This window comes from Elephas maximus, chromosome 6 (genome assembly GCF_024166365.1).
Source record: "Elephas maximus indicus isolate mEleMax1 chromosome 6, mEleMax1 primary haplotype, whole genome shotgun sequence".
Classification (NCBI taxonomy): Eukaryota; Metazoa; Chordata; class Mammalia; order Proboscidea; family Elephantidae; genus Elephas; species Elephas maximus.
Genome location: NC_064824.1, coordinates 131,993,706 through 132,008,662, shown reverse-complemented (window position 1 = coordinate 132,008,662; position 14,957 = coordinate 131,993,706). Strand labels below are relative to the sequence as shown.

Sequence of the window (14,957 nt, the reverse complement as noted above, 5' to 3'; positions counted from 1 at the left end):
CAGAATTGACTTGACGGCAGTGGGCTTTTTGGTTCTGCAAAATGAGACCTGGGAATTGGGGGTGTTTGCTTTCCCAAAGCCAAAGTTAATGCGAAAACCCTGGGTCTCCAGCTGGAGCTGGAACCTGTGATATTTCAAACCTTTCACACCTGTCTGGTACCAGCCGCGAGACTTGGACAATGAACAATTTTTACAGGTTATAGGTTTGTGCCAAACGACTCCCTGAGTCTCAATAGGAAAACTCAGCACAGTCCGTTTCCAACACCTACTGCTGCAGTATTTATGGTCAGAATTTCTACTTTCCAGTGTGCTTTCCCTTTAATAGGAAGGGAAATGGTCTTCAGCCAAATCACTGGAGCAAGAAATGCAAATTGTATTTGCTATTAATCCCAGTGAAGTGCTAACTGCAGAGTCCGTTTAAGACTCCTTTAGTGCTAATGGAAACCCAGTGGTTGAGAGCTATGGCTGCTAACCAAAAGGCCAGCAGCTGAAATCCACCAGGCGCTCCTTGAAAACCCTATGGGGCGGTTCTACTCTGTCCTGTAGGTTCGCCATGAGTTGGAATTGACTCCATGGCAATGGGTGTGGTTTTTTCAATAGATGCTCAACCGCTCTGTTCCAAAGAATCACCCTCAGTTGCACTTAACTTCTCATTTGCACCAAGAGAGGTGAGGTTGGCAAAGTCACTGTTTTAAAAAGACTAATGAGGGGCAGAACATATTATGACTGTGTTAACGAGCACCGTTTGGCGTGGTGGGCAGGAACACAGCCTTCTCGTGAGTGTTAGGGGAATGGGGGAGTGGGGGAGGAGAAATGAGGAGAATTCCTCATCCCAACTAGTTACCTTGAGGGTGTTAACAGATCCCTGGGTAATCTTTGGGGAATGTTTTCCTTCATTACAGTTTTAATGCTCATGAGGGAAATCATCTGGTTGTGTGGCAAGTAGAAGTGGGTCTCTTGAGGGCAGCCATCTTCCACCCTCTCCTCCCTTTTAGCTTTCCTCCCTCCCCTCTGCTTTCTCCAGCATCAAAATGTTGCCTTGAGCTGTGCAGAGCTCTGTAGCCTTTTTTCTTTCTCACAGACCACAGTCTGTCTTCAGTGCTGAAGTTGTCAAATAGCTGACATCATGTCATTTTTTATCTTCATCATGTTGCCAAAATCTCAGTTTTTTGTACCAGCCCCATAATGGAAAAATCATAGGCATATTCATGCTTTGGTTAATTTTGCTAATATGTTTCTCTTATGGTCTGATATCAATGCATGACTAATATTGGGCTGTAAAGCTTGGTTCTAAGCCCCGTTCTCACTCTATAAATTCTCCCCAAATGTACCCTCCCAGTCCCAGTGATTTTAATACCATCTGTCTTCAGATGAGTCCTACATTTAATTCTTCAGTCCTGGTGTTTCTAACTACCTGTGTCCTGTGTCCACTGTCAACTTGACAGCTCCATTTGGGGGTTTCATAAGCATCTCAAGTTTAGTATGTTCAGGGTAGAAATCCTGACTCAGTGTCAGTTACCACCATCTATGTATGGTTTCTTTCCTTCCCTCATATCCTACATCTAATATATACAGAAATCTTGCTGGCTCCTCTTCTGAAATATGATTTTTGAAAAAGCATTAATCACGTTGTTCCTCTGCTTGAAACCCTCCGAGAGGTTCCCATTGTTCTTGGCATGAAATCCAAAATTTTACCGTGGTTCTAGAGGTCCCCTGTTGATCTGGCCCTCCTGTCTCTATCCTTATCTTATGCTCCTGGCCCTCAGTCCTCCATCTATCTCATTAACAGCCCAAGCTCTCTTCTCTGGCTCATTCTCAGCCTTTAGAGCTCAACCTCAAAACTGCCTTCTACTTAGAGTTCAATCAACATCTGCTAAATGTTGAATGAATGAACCCAACACTTGCCCCATCCTCCTTATTTCTCTCCATCTCACCTGTCCCGAAGCACCAGTTCACTCAGATAGAGAGGGCAATCCCTTGCTTAGCGTGACTCAGTGATTCGTCCTCATGGTCAGAATCACTGACCTGGACTGTATGTGTACAATTGTGATTTCAACATGTTTATCTCATGAACATCTCCAAAGAAGTCTAATTTACATTGGTTGTGGTGGGAATGAGGGCTATCAGGCAGTGAAATGAGATGATAAAATGCCTTTTTGTAACAAAAGGTGTGAGAGCCCCTGAAACTTTTGATGGAAGCCTTCATTTTCTTTTCTCCTTCTCTACTTTACTTTTCTGTCTGTATTAGTGTTTCCTTTTCTTCCGTCTCATGTGTTGTAGCTTATGCTTTTCTTTTCCCTTTTCCCTGTCCAGTCTTCCTTCCTTTTCTTACTTCCTCCCTCCTTCCTTTGTCCCCTCCTTTATTTTATGTCTCTTCTTTCTTGCTTTTAATTTGAACCAGGCCTTAGTTGGAGCAACTTCACAGTCTCCCTTGTGGCATTAGCTCTTTTGTCCTTAATAAGAGCATGGAAAACACAGGTGTTGATAACAGCCCATTCTACAATAGCTTTATACTTTGCCATCTGTAGCCTCCAGTTCATCAGTTGGCTCATCATGTTGATCTTAGAACTCTGAGCATGAGGGCAAGACTTTCTATCCAGGCCTGTATCAGTAATTACGCTGTATATGTTGAGTTCATACCATTAAGGAAGAGAAAAATAGTGACCGTTTGCTCTGCATTGCTTCTTGGTAAGTGTCTTAGAAGAGTCCGTCAGTTCAAGTGCTGTGTCCGAAAAAATTATATTGGCTTTTCAACAACTCTCCAATGATCACTTATAAAACTTCAAAGAACTATTTTATTTCAAATTCTTCTTGCTGCCACTTTATAAAGGGTGCAGTTCCTGGCTTTGGCATGGGGAATTTCCTGAATGCTATTCTGTTCTAACCCAGCTGCAATTAATGAAGATTGAATTGGACAGTATTAGTTTTCATTATGAGAAGCTCCAAACATTTTCCCCTAGACATGATCAAAGGAAGGTGTAAACAACTTGCCGAATTTACACTCTCCCCTGGAAGGCAGCACCCAGATCTCCTGTTCTCTGCATGGATGTGAACAGTATATTGCTAAAAATAATGTGCTTGTCCTGTTGACTCACTGGAGGGTTGATGAAACAGGAATTACAGAGTAACGCATGACACACTGTTGAAAAGGATGATCCTTGGGACCCAAGGGATTTTAGGACCGGAATACTCACAGTCTTGTTAAGCAAATAAAGCTAATATTTAAACATTTTTCAGAGCTGTCTCCAAGAACTCCAGAGACTTATAGTGAGCTAGGGAATATAAACACTGTCTGAATATCCCAGAGTCACCAGAACCTTCCAAAATACTCAGATGAGTAAAATATGCTTTCAGAGTTGCACATACCAAACCTGAACCACACCCGTTGCCATTGAGTCGATTCCAACTCAGAGTAACCCTATTGGACAGAGTAGAAATACCCCATAGTGTTTCCAAGGCTGGAAATCTTTATGGAAGCCGACTGCTCATCTTTCACCCACGGAGCAGCTGGTGGGTTCAAACTGTTGAACTTTCGGATAGCAGCCAAGTGCTTAACCACTGTGCCACTAAGACCCCTGAGGTGCCCATAAAAACAAAACAAAACAGAACAAAAGCCCAAACCCATTGCCATTTTGGTTAGCAGCCTGAGCTCTTAACCACTGTGCCAACAGGGATCCTGAGGTTGGCATAAAAAAAAAAAAAAAAACACTGCTAATTCAAGATGATTGTTACCTTAGTAACATTACTTAGGTGACTTAGATTAGCATATCTGCCAGACCAGTAGTTTCTGAATGGGAAAGCACATGTCAGAATCTTTTTCAAAAACATGCATACCAGGGCCCATTCCACACTACTGATTACAGGCCACTTGTGTTGGAATCGAGGATTATGGACTTTGAAAAAGCACCTGCAAGATTTTGAAGCTACTAGTTTTCAAACTAGTGAAGAACGACTATTCCTGACGGAAAGTCTGGAGTGGTGGAAATCAAGGGTGACTCATCCTCATAATCTTAGGATCTAATATGGCGGCCCGATTGCAGGTGTGAGCTCAGTAAATGATCACAGAGGAAGTGGAAGCAAATTATCTTGAAAGCTATATTTTGTATATTTTTAACTACATATTCATTTAAATTACTACCACATAAGTAAATTTAATGGTCGAGGGAAAATTTTGAAATAACCTTTGGAAGGCCTCATCTATACGATTCTAGAGCATAGTGTGTTTAGTTAAATGGTTACTCAGTGGGCAGATGATAGTCTTTGAAAATAATTTAATGTGAAACTAGAGACCAAAGCACAGGTATGAAAAATACCACTGTAATGACTGATACCTGAATTTATCTCTATTATTTCATTTGCAAAAATATCATTTAGATATTTGTATAAAAGTACCATTTAGATATGGGAGGCTCCAGAGGCATACCAACATTGTACCAGGCTTGATTTTTCTATCAAGAGTCATCTTTCATTGGTAGGCAGTTGTTTTTTAGTAAACTGGAATTTAGGCATTCAAACGATTATTCTTCTTCAAAGTGGACATCTTGGATGACAAGACATTCTGGAAATTCCTCTTTGGAAATTGCTTTTGCTGCTGTGGCCATGTATGTACCTGTGTCTTGACTTCCTACTTGCAGCGTCTGTAAGACAAGTCTCCTGCCATCAAGGAGGCTGAAGTAAAGGTGGTATTATAAACACATAAAATGATCAGGGACCAGTACATGGTGGTATGTACTGGAGAACAGATAGACATGGCAGAGTTCAGACTGAGCTGGAATATTGCCGGGTAGTTTTGTGAATAAAGTAGCTATGCGATTGGGAGAAGGAAGACAATCTTTGGCCAGTGGGAAATCATGGAGAAGTTTCCACAAGTGGGGGTGAGCAGGGCATGTGAAGGCAGCTGGGAGAACACATTTGGGGACTATAGAGTGCAGGGTCATGATGGAAGGGGTGGAAAGCTCTACAGAGGAGGGTTCTTTTTGTTTTGTTTTACATAAACCATCCTTTTTCTTCCTTCCTGTATTAGTTTCCTAGGGCTGTCATAATAAAATCCCAGAAATTGGGTAGCTTATCATAATAATAACGGGCTGAAACATAGCCATGGTTGTGAGGATGGTGCAGGACCGGGCGGTGTTTCATTCTGTTGTCTATAAGGTCACTATGAGTTGGAACTCATCTGTCAGTTGCCATACTGTGGTGGCTTTCATGTTGCAAGTTATGGGATGACAACAAGGACATTGTATATGAAAAAAGCAAAAAGTCACTAAAAAGACAGGAAAGAAAGAAAAGACCAAAATGGGTGTCAGAAGGGATTCTGAAACTTGCTCTCGAATAGCTAAAAAAAAAAAAAAAAAAGGAAGAAATGATAAAATGAAAGAGCTGAACGGAAGACTTCAAAACGTGGCTCAAGAAGACAAAGAAAAGTATTAGAATGAAATTTGCAAAGACTTGTGTTAGAAAACTGAAATGGAAGAACAAATTCAGCATTTATCAAGCTGAAGGAACTGAAGAAAAATACTGAAGGATTTTATGGGCAAAATATTGAATGACACAGAAAGCATCAAAAGATGGAAGGAATACACAGAATCACTTGACCAAAAAGAATCAGTTGGCATTCAGCCATTTCAGGAGGTAGCATATGATCAAGAACCTATGGTATTGAAGGAAGAAGTCAAAGCTTCACTGAAGGCATTGGTCAAAAACAAGGCTCCAGGAATTGATAAAATACCAATTGACATGTTTCAACAAACAGATGCAATGCTGGAAGTGGCCACTTGCCTATGTCAAGAAACTTGGAAGATAGCTACCTGGCCAACTGACTGGAAGAGATCCATATTTGTGCCCATTCCAAAGAAAGGTGATCCAACGGAATGCAGAAATTATCAAACAATATCATTAATATCACACACAAGTAAAATTTTGCTGAAGATCATTCAAAAGCGGCTGCAGCGGTACACCAACAGCAAACTGCCAGAAATTAAGGCCAGATTCAGAAGAGGATGTGGAACCAGGGCCATCATTGCTGATGTCAGGTGGATCTTGGCTGAAAGCAGAGAATACCAGAAAGATGTTTACCTGTGTTTTATTGACTATGCAAAGGCATTCGACTGTTTGGATCATAACAAATTATGCACATTTCGAAAAATGGAAATTCCAGAACAATTAATTGTGCTCATGTGGAGCCAATACATAGCCTGAGAGGCAGCTGTTCAAACAGAACAAGGAAATACTGCATGGTTTAAAATCAGGAGAGGTGTGTGCGTCAGGGTTGTATTCTTTCACCATAACTATTCAATCTGTATGCTGAGCAAATAATCCGAGAAGCTGGACTATCTGAAGATGGTCAGGGCATCAGGATTGGAGGAAGACTCATTAACAATGTGCAATATGCAGATGACACAACCTTGTTTGCCAAAAATGAAGAGGACTTAAAGCACTTACTAATGAAGATCCAAGACCACAACCTTCAGTATGGATTGCACCTCAACGTAAAACAAAAACCCTTACAACTGGACCAATAAACAACATCATGATAAACTGAGAAAAGATTTAAGTTGTCAAGAATTTCATTTTACTTGAACCCGCAAATAACATCCATGGAAGCAGTCAAGAAATCAAACGAGGTATTGCAATGGGCAAATCTGCTTCAAAATACCTCTTTAAAGTGTTGAAAAGCAAAATTGTCACTTTAAGCACTCAGGTGTGCCTGACCCAAGCCATGATATTTTCGATCGCCTCATATGCATGAGAAAGTTGGGTGATGAAAAAGCAAGACTGAGGAAGAATTGATGACTTTAAATTATGGTGTTGCGAAGGAATATCGAACATGCCATGGATTGCCAGAAGAACTAATAAATCTGCCTTGGAAGAAGTACAGCCAGAAAGCTCCTTCATTCTGTGAGGATGGTGAGACTTCATCTCATTTACTTTGGACATGCTATCCAGAGAAACGAGTCCCTGGAGAAAGACATTATGCTTGGTAAAGTAGAGGGTCATCAAAAAAGAGGAGGACCCTCAACTAGATGGATTGACACAGTGGCTGCAGAAATGGGCTCAAGCATAGTAACAATTTTAAGGATGTTGCAGGACCGGGCAATATTTCCTTCAGTTGTATGTGGGCCCGCTGTGAGTTGGAACCAACTCAACGGCACCTAACAACAACAACATATATGTGTGTGTATATATATAGTGTAGGCATTGCCTACTAACCCCTTTAAAGAGTTATATTCTGTTTGTTTCCAGAAATAGTTTCTCATTCTTTGTAAATATTTATAATGTTATCCTTATAACTTCCCCAAAGGACAAACAGAAATAGCTGAGACCGTGAGAGAGAACTTATTTTTAGAAAAACTTTTTAAAGAAGTATGAAAAAGGAAACAGTGTTAGGAAGTCTATTTTAACTTTTTTTAGCAAGATGTCTCAAAATACCCCTCTCTTTAAAAGGGTGAGAAGCTAACCCTAATATGTCAAATAACACTGAATAAATCTGTGATAACAGGCTTTGGGAAAACATAGCAGCAGTGTGTACAAGGAGTTCTAAATTGAGAACGTCAGAAATGTTGGGCCAGTTGGTAATTTATTATCAACCCAAATGAACACATTCGTAAGTGGCCATGAATTAACAACATGATGCTAGGTACCGTGACAGGAAGGTAAATGGAAATAGCTGGGATCTGCTTCCTCCCTGGTTTATCCAGAATGTTTTTAATGCAATGTTTTGATAAAAACAAATATAATACTACGTACATATGTGTGAATCACAAGACTGTGATATGGCAGAAGGAAGAGAGTGTTGGAAAAATATAGAAAAGGTGATCACAAAGTCATTTTGGGACTGTGTGTTCTAGGTTCAGAGCTACCACAGTTCTCTAGCCTGTTATAAACCTGTCTGGAGTTGGGATTCTTGAACTACAATACACCATTTCAGTAAAAAAAATTTGGTTGCACAATACCTAAAATACACATCAAACTATAGAGATGAATATAAGACATTTGTATACAAGGCTTAATATTTTGCTATATTTGCTTCATATATTATTATTATTAAATAAGTATAACGTATACACTGTCAAAAGCTCCTCCCCAGCCCCCACTTCCTTCCCTCTCTCTCTCGAGTTCATCCTCTCTTGAAGTTGGTGTGTTTCTTCCCATGCGTCTTTATATACTTTTACTGTGCATGTGTGTATACATATCAGCGTTTATTGTTGCTTTGTGGACTTTTACTATTTACACGAATGCTGTCCTGTAAAATAATGCCATGAAAAAAACGCAAGGTGCAAAAAGAATTTCTTTCTTTTTTTTATAAATTGTGCTTTAAGTGGAAGTTTACAAATCAAGTGAGTCTCTCATACAAAAACTTACACACACCTTGCTATGTTCTCCTAGCTGCTCTCCCACATCAAGACAGCACACTCCTCCTCTCCACCCTATATTCCCCGTGTCCATAAGACTTTCTTATATATTTTGAAAACTAATCATTTGTTGGTTTTATGCATTGTAAATCTCATTTCCAAGTCTTTGGCTTGCTTATTAATTTTGTTTCGGGTGCCTTTTAAGATACAATTTGAATTTGAATAAAGTCAAACTGATTAATCTATTTTTTTATTTTTATTTTTTTGGTGTGTCTTGTTTTAGGAATTTTATACCTCAAGACTGATGAAGTAGCCTCCCATGCTTTCCTCTTAAAGTTTTGTTTCACATTTAGCTCTTTAAGCCATTTATAATTTATTTTTGTATATAATGTGAGGTAGGGATCCAAATTTACATTTTTTCCATATGGATAGCCGGTTGCTTCCAAATCAATTATTGACTTGTGTATATTTTTACAGTGATTTCTAATGCCACCTTGGTCCTAAAAATCTTTCATCCTAAAAAAAAATAACTTCGGATATGGCTTTATAGTATAATTTGTAATATTGGACTTGGTCTTACTCTTGAACAGAACTGAGAAAATCGTATTGAGTATGCTTGTTGTATTCACTAATTTGGATGTATGCTTCATTTTGAAATTAAGAACTATATGTGAATAAATAAAGACTCTCATTAGAAGACAAGAAGAGCATGCTTAGTGAAATAATTTAATAATTGATACAAAATAATTCAAGTGTTTATTTCTTCCTTCCAGTTAGAGGCTGTATTTATTCATCAGTTTGTCCCGTATTCATTGATATCTATTAAGGACAGAATGAGTCCCTGGGTGGTGCAAACAATTAAGCACTCGGCTACTAATGGAAAGGTTGGTGGCTGAAATCCACCTAGAGAGACACCTTGGAAGAAAGACTTGGCTATCTACTTCCAAAAGGTCACAGCCATTGAAAACCATATCAGAGCACAGTTCTACTCTGACACGTGGAATTACCACACATCAGAATCAACTCATTGGCAACTGGTTGATACACGAACAAATGGCTGCACTTGACGTAAAGGTCATTCAATGATAAATAAGACATGTTAGTGACATTGCAGTCGACATCCAGCTATTGATTGGGCCAGTTGTAGCAGACGGTTAAAACTACATCACCTAAATGCACACTGTGCAGTGCAAATTGGTGATCAAGTAAGATAATCATTAAAATTGAACATAGACCATGGACCCATATTGGACACTCACCTGGGTGGGGCCTTGGGGGATTTCCAGTGCTTGGAACTATCCAGGCAGGCAGGGTGAGGAAGAGCTGGGAGATGCAGTCAAGTGGCTCCCTGGGAGAGGATGGGGTTCAAAAGCAGAGAAATCGAACTCTAAGATGCCAGTGCAGGGATAGAATTGGGAGACAGAAGGGGAGGGCTGGGGCAAAGCAAAAGGATTTAAGATGATGGCTGACGGACCTGGTTTCCTTTTTCTTGGTCTTGGGTGTTCCCCCAACGCTTGGGAAGACTGGCTTATTTTAAGGTTTGAGGGCCAAATAGATATCAGCTCTGGCTTTATTCCTTTCCTGTATTGCATTTTGTTGTGTTTGCCAGACTTGAAAGCTGCCCAAACTAAACTCTGTAATCCTCTAGAAAGACTGCTGGTAAAACTTTATTTTACATTTCTTTTTGTCCCATTTTCTTTAGGTTTTGTGAATGATTCTGTGACTAAAAGTATCGTGGCTTTGCGCTTAACGCTGGTGGTGAAGGCCAGCACCTGTGTTCCGGGAGAAAACCATGCAAATGACATGGAATGTTCCGGAAAAGGAAAATGCACCACGAAGCCAACAGAGGTAAGGGGAAGACTGGTAGCTTTAAAATATATATATATATATGTATATATATACACACACACACACACACACATACACGCACATTTATTTGTGGACCAAGAATGAAAGGGGAGAGAACTTTGTGTATTTGCTGAAAAAACCCAAAGAATTTCTGGCTTCAATTATATACCAGCATATATGTTGCTGTCGTTGGGTGCCATAGAGTCCATTTTGACTCATAGCAACCCCAAGCGACAGAGTAGAAATTCCTCATTGGGTTTTCTTGGCTGTAATCTTTACGGAAGCAGATCGACAGGTCTTTCTTCGGAGGAGCTACTGGGTAGGTTCGAACCTCCAACCTTTTGGTTAGCACCTGAGTGCTTAACCATTTGCACCACCTGGGCTCCCCGTATAATATAAACCCGTTGCTGTTGAGTCGATTCCGACTCATAGCAACCCTATAGCACAGAGTAGAACTGCCCCATAGAGTTCCCAAGGAGTGACTGGTGGATTCGAACTGCCAACTTTTGCTTAGTAGCAGTAGCACTTAACCACTATGCCACCAGGGTTTCCCCTCTAAAATATACAGACATTTAAATATCCATATTGTTTTAAATAATTATATTTGTGCAGTGCTAGATCTTTTTGGAAACCCTGGTGGTGTAGTGGTTAAGAGCTACACCTGCTAACTGTAAGGTCAGCAGTTCGAATCCACCAGGCACTCCTTGGAAACCCTATGGAGCAGTTCTACTCTGTCCTATAGGGTCGCTATGAGTCGGAATCCACCCAACGGCAGCGGGCAGCAGTGGCAGATCTTCTTGCTTTGGTGAGAACTAGAGATTTTACAAGTAGTCATTTTATCTAGTTGCAGAATCAAGAGAAATAGAAGAAAGGGAAATCACGGAATTATTTACCTAGGGCTTTTGGAACTGTTGCCAGCAAATATAATAATCCCTTCCTTGGACTTAGCATATCTGTAGAGATGCTACCAGAGTTACAGAAGTAACAGAAAAGTAAAAGAAGGCTTTCTCCTCTGCCTTCTTGTTTTCAAGTTGTTAGTGACGTGGAGTCAGGAAAGAAAAGGACCGTAGCAGTCATTTAGGCCAACCTGCATCCTTCTAGGACTCCCTGGAAACATTTTTGGCAGATGGCTTCCAGCTTCCACCTGGTTGTCCCTTGTGAGGGAGAGTCCTCAGCCTTACAAGGGGAATGTCCCCTTAGGGGACATCCTCTCCCCTCACCACTTCCTGTTTTCAGGTTCCAGCACCCTTCTTCTGCTTTCCACTTGCCAGTTCTACAGGTATTTCTACTGGAGTCTGTGCTAAATGAAAGTGGGTCCCTAAGGCCCCCCAAAAGCATGATTTATTTTAGACTAATTTTATGCAAATACTTAGCTGCTAACCAAAAGGTTGGAGGTTCAAGTCTACCCGGAAGCACCTCAGAAGAAAGACCTGGCAATCTACTTCTAAAAAACCAGCCATTGAAAACTTTATGGAGTACAGTTCTACTCTGACACAGACCGGGTTGCCACAAGTTGGAAATGACTTGACCAAAGCAAACCGAAACTAAGCCTGTGGTCGTCAGGTCAGTTCAGACTCATGGTGACCCCATGTGACCAGAGTAGAACTGCTCCATGGGGTTTTCTTGGCTGTAATCTTTGTGGAAGGAGATTGCCAGAACTTTCTTTCACGGTGCCACTGGGTGGATTTGAACCACCAACCTTTTGGTTAGTAGTTACACAGAAACCACAATGGCAACTGGTAAATTTTAAGGTTAGCGCAGGTCAGTTTTCTTTGGTGATGCCTTCCGTGTTAACGGCAGCATATTCTGTGATGGTGGCGTAACTGACAAGCAAAAAGGATGGGGCTTACTGACAAAAAGAATTTGGGAAGAAACTTTCAAATAATACTTCTGTGTCATCTTGGAAAACCCATGACTTTTCATGTCTCTGGTGTAATATTCCAGTAGCCTGAAATATACCATATTCCTGTGGCCTGAAATATATCCTACTCCTGTTAAGAATAGCCCCTGTAGAGGGCAGAATATGGTCAGGAACCCAAGAAGGTGGTGGAAATAATAATTTCTGCAAAACCTTGGTAAGATCATAAATGTAAATTAAAGCCAAAACCAAATCCTTGCTTTGGCGGTCTGGGGCTGGGGAGTGAGGGAGTGAAGCCAGGAGGATAAGAAGATGTCTTTTACATAGCCAAACCTGCCCTTCACGTTCCTTGGTCTTATTTCTCTGCCAGCTTGGACCAGTCTCCTATGTTTCCTGAGGGGAAACCTCATTTATCAAGGTATTCTATAGGAAAAAAAAAAGTAAAGAGAGCTGAGTTTTTCTATGACAGTCAAGACGAGGGAAGGATAAGATAACATGAGAAAAGACAAGGAAGTGTCTGGAGAATTTATTTGTTAAGAAGGTTCCAGAAAAGATGAAATGTGAGAGACAGAGAAAAACCAACTCTTCAAGGTAGCGAGTATCAAGACTTCCAAGTGAGACTGCAAAAAGGGGCGCACAGATCTCCCCCGATTCATTCTTATTGTCCCGAATGAAGAGTTTTAGGTGTGGTTAGCTCTGAAAAAGGTAAACTTGAAAAAGTTGCCAGTGCCTTAAATGGCTTCTTAAATCAACGAAATGCCTTAAACGAGGAACAGAGCGCTGCTCCCAGAATTTCGATGGAGCCCTGGTGGCAAAGTGGTTAAGAGCTCGGCTGCTAACCAAGAGGCTGGTGGTTTGAATCCACCAGCCTGCTTCTTGGAAACCCTGTGGGGTGGTTCTACTCTGTACTATAGCGTTGCCATGAGTTGGAATTGACTCAATGACAATGGGTAATATGGTTGAAATTCCTTGTGAGCTTTCTCTTATAATGGATGCCCCTTCTTGGGAAAGTTTTTTATCCGTAAGTAAGTCATCATGTTGTCTTGACAGCCTGGGTACGACACATGGGAATCGTCCACTGGTAAACTCTAGCTAGAAGGCTGCCTGGTAGCCTAGGACTGGCTCATTGAAAAGGCAGTAGAGGAATTTAGTGCAAGGCAGATAACTGGGCAAACCATGCCAAAGCTACTTTCTTTTCCATGAAAAAAATGACTACAAATGTTTGGTTGAAGAATCCTTACTAATTTTAGAAGATCTTTTCAGAGGAAGTACATCTTCATTATGGCTTACAGCTTCTTTGAAGAACTTTGAGTGCCCTGGAGATAGCACCTTCTCTTTCTACGGCCACAGCCCAGCTCCACACCAGTTGGTTCCGAAGTATAGATCTTCTGCTGTTATTGTTTCTGATAACAATACCTTCAGTGACTTTCCACCACTTGTCTGTCAGTTTGTCGTAATGTGTTGGCTTGTGTGTTGCTATGATGCTAACGCTCTGCCAATGGTATTTCAAATACCAGCAGGCTCATGCATGGTGCACAGGTTTCAACAGAACTTCCAGACTAAGACAGACTGGGAAGAAAGGTCTGGCTATCTACTTCCAAAAATTAGCCAATGAAAATCCTATGCACCCAACAGAATACTCTCCCATGTCGTCCTCGAGGTTGAGCCCCCTTGGTTGAAAGGCACTGCACGAGACATGCAGTGATGGACTCGAACATGCCAGTGATTGTGGGGATGGCCAGGACCAGGCAGTGTTTTGTTGTGTTGTACCGTGTGCCATGTGTTTGAGTGGACCGGATGGCAACTAACAACAACAGCAGCTTCCAAAATAAGACAGATTAGGAAGAAACGCCTGGTGATCTACTGCCAAAAATAAGCCAGTGAAAACCTTATGAATTACAGCAGAACACTGTCTGGCTTGCTTGCTGTGGCCATGTCCTGAGGAAGGACCACTAGCTGGAGGAGGACAGCATGTTCGGTGAAGTAGGGGGCCGGCGAGTGGGAAGGAGACTGTCAGTGAGTTGAATTGGCACAATAACTGAATATGCTGGTGATTGTGAGGATGATGCAGGACTGGGCAGGATTTCATTCTGTTGCACATAAGGTCTCCATGAGTTGGAGTTAACTGGGCAGCTCTCTATCTGTCTACCTGTCTGTCTGCCTACCTGTCTACCTATCTACCTACCCACCTACCAACCCATTCATCTATCCATCTACCCACCCACCTGTCCATCCATCTGTCCATCTGTCCATCCGTACATCCGTCTGTTCGTCCATCCATCCATCCATCCATCCGTCTGCCCTTCTGTCCATCTGTCCATTCATCCATCCATCATCTCTATCTCAGTGAATTTAAGGGAATTGTGGCCAATAATCTTATCTGAGCCATTATACTTACCTCTTGGTGACTTCTAAGCAAATTATTAGGTTGTAATTACCATGCCCATTCTAAGACCCACCACATGGTGGTCTCGGAGAGAGGTGTTGGAAACCAGTCCTGCAGACCATGGAAAGATGATTCAAGATGACCCACAGCAGGAGCAGTGGGAATAGAAAAGAGGCTTATCTTTGAGTTCCCGTGCCTTCTTGTTCATTTGCAGTGAGTTAGGAATAGTTTGCTAGCAATAAAAGATTACTGTTATCATGTTTCTTCCTTTTTACTGTTTCCTGAAATTAGAAGTTAGAGTCCAGCCTTCCAACCACTGCAAGAGTCTACTCCATAGAGCAAAACAAATACAACTACATTGGGTGATTTAATTTTATTGTTCTAATCATTTTCTTGTCTTTTTATTAGATCATCCATCAAAAATAAAAAGTTCTATTATTTCCACACTCTTCTCATTTGGTATTGAAACTAATTTCTTTTCTGTCAGATGTACTTTGACTAGGGGATATTTCACAAT

At 41.1% G+C, this 14,957-nt stretch overlaps 1 protein-coding gene across 1 annotated transcript in view; it reads left to right on the top strand.

Annotated features, from left to right (window-relative positions):
• The window catches only part of DNER (delta/notch like EGF repeat containing), a 371,552-nt gene that overhangs the window by 185,510 nt on the left and 171,085 nt on the right, over positions 1-14,957 (top strand). The window contains exon 5 of the mRNA XM_049888408.1: positions 10,051-10,196. Coding sequence (XP_049744365.1) covers positions 10,051-10,196 — 146 coding nt within the window. The remainder of the gene's footprint in view (positions 1-10,050; positions 10,197-14,957) is intronic.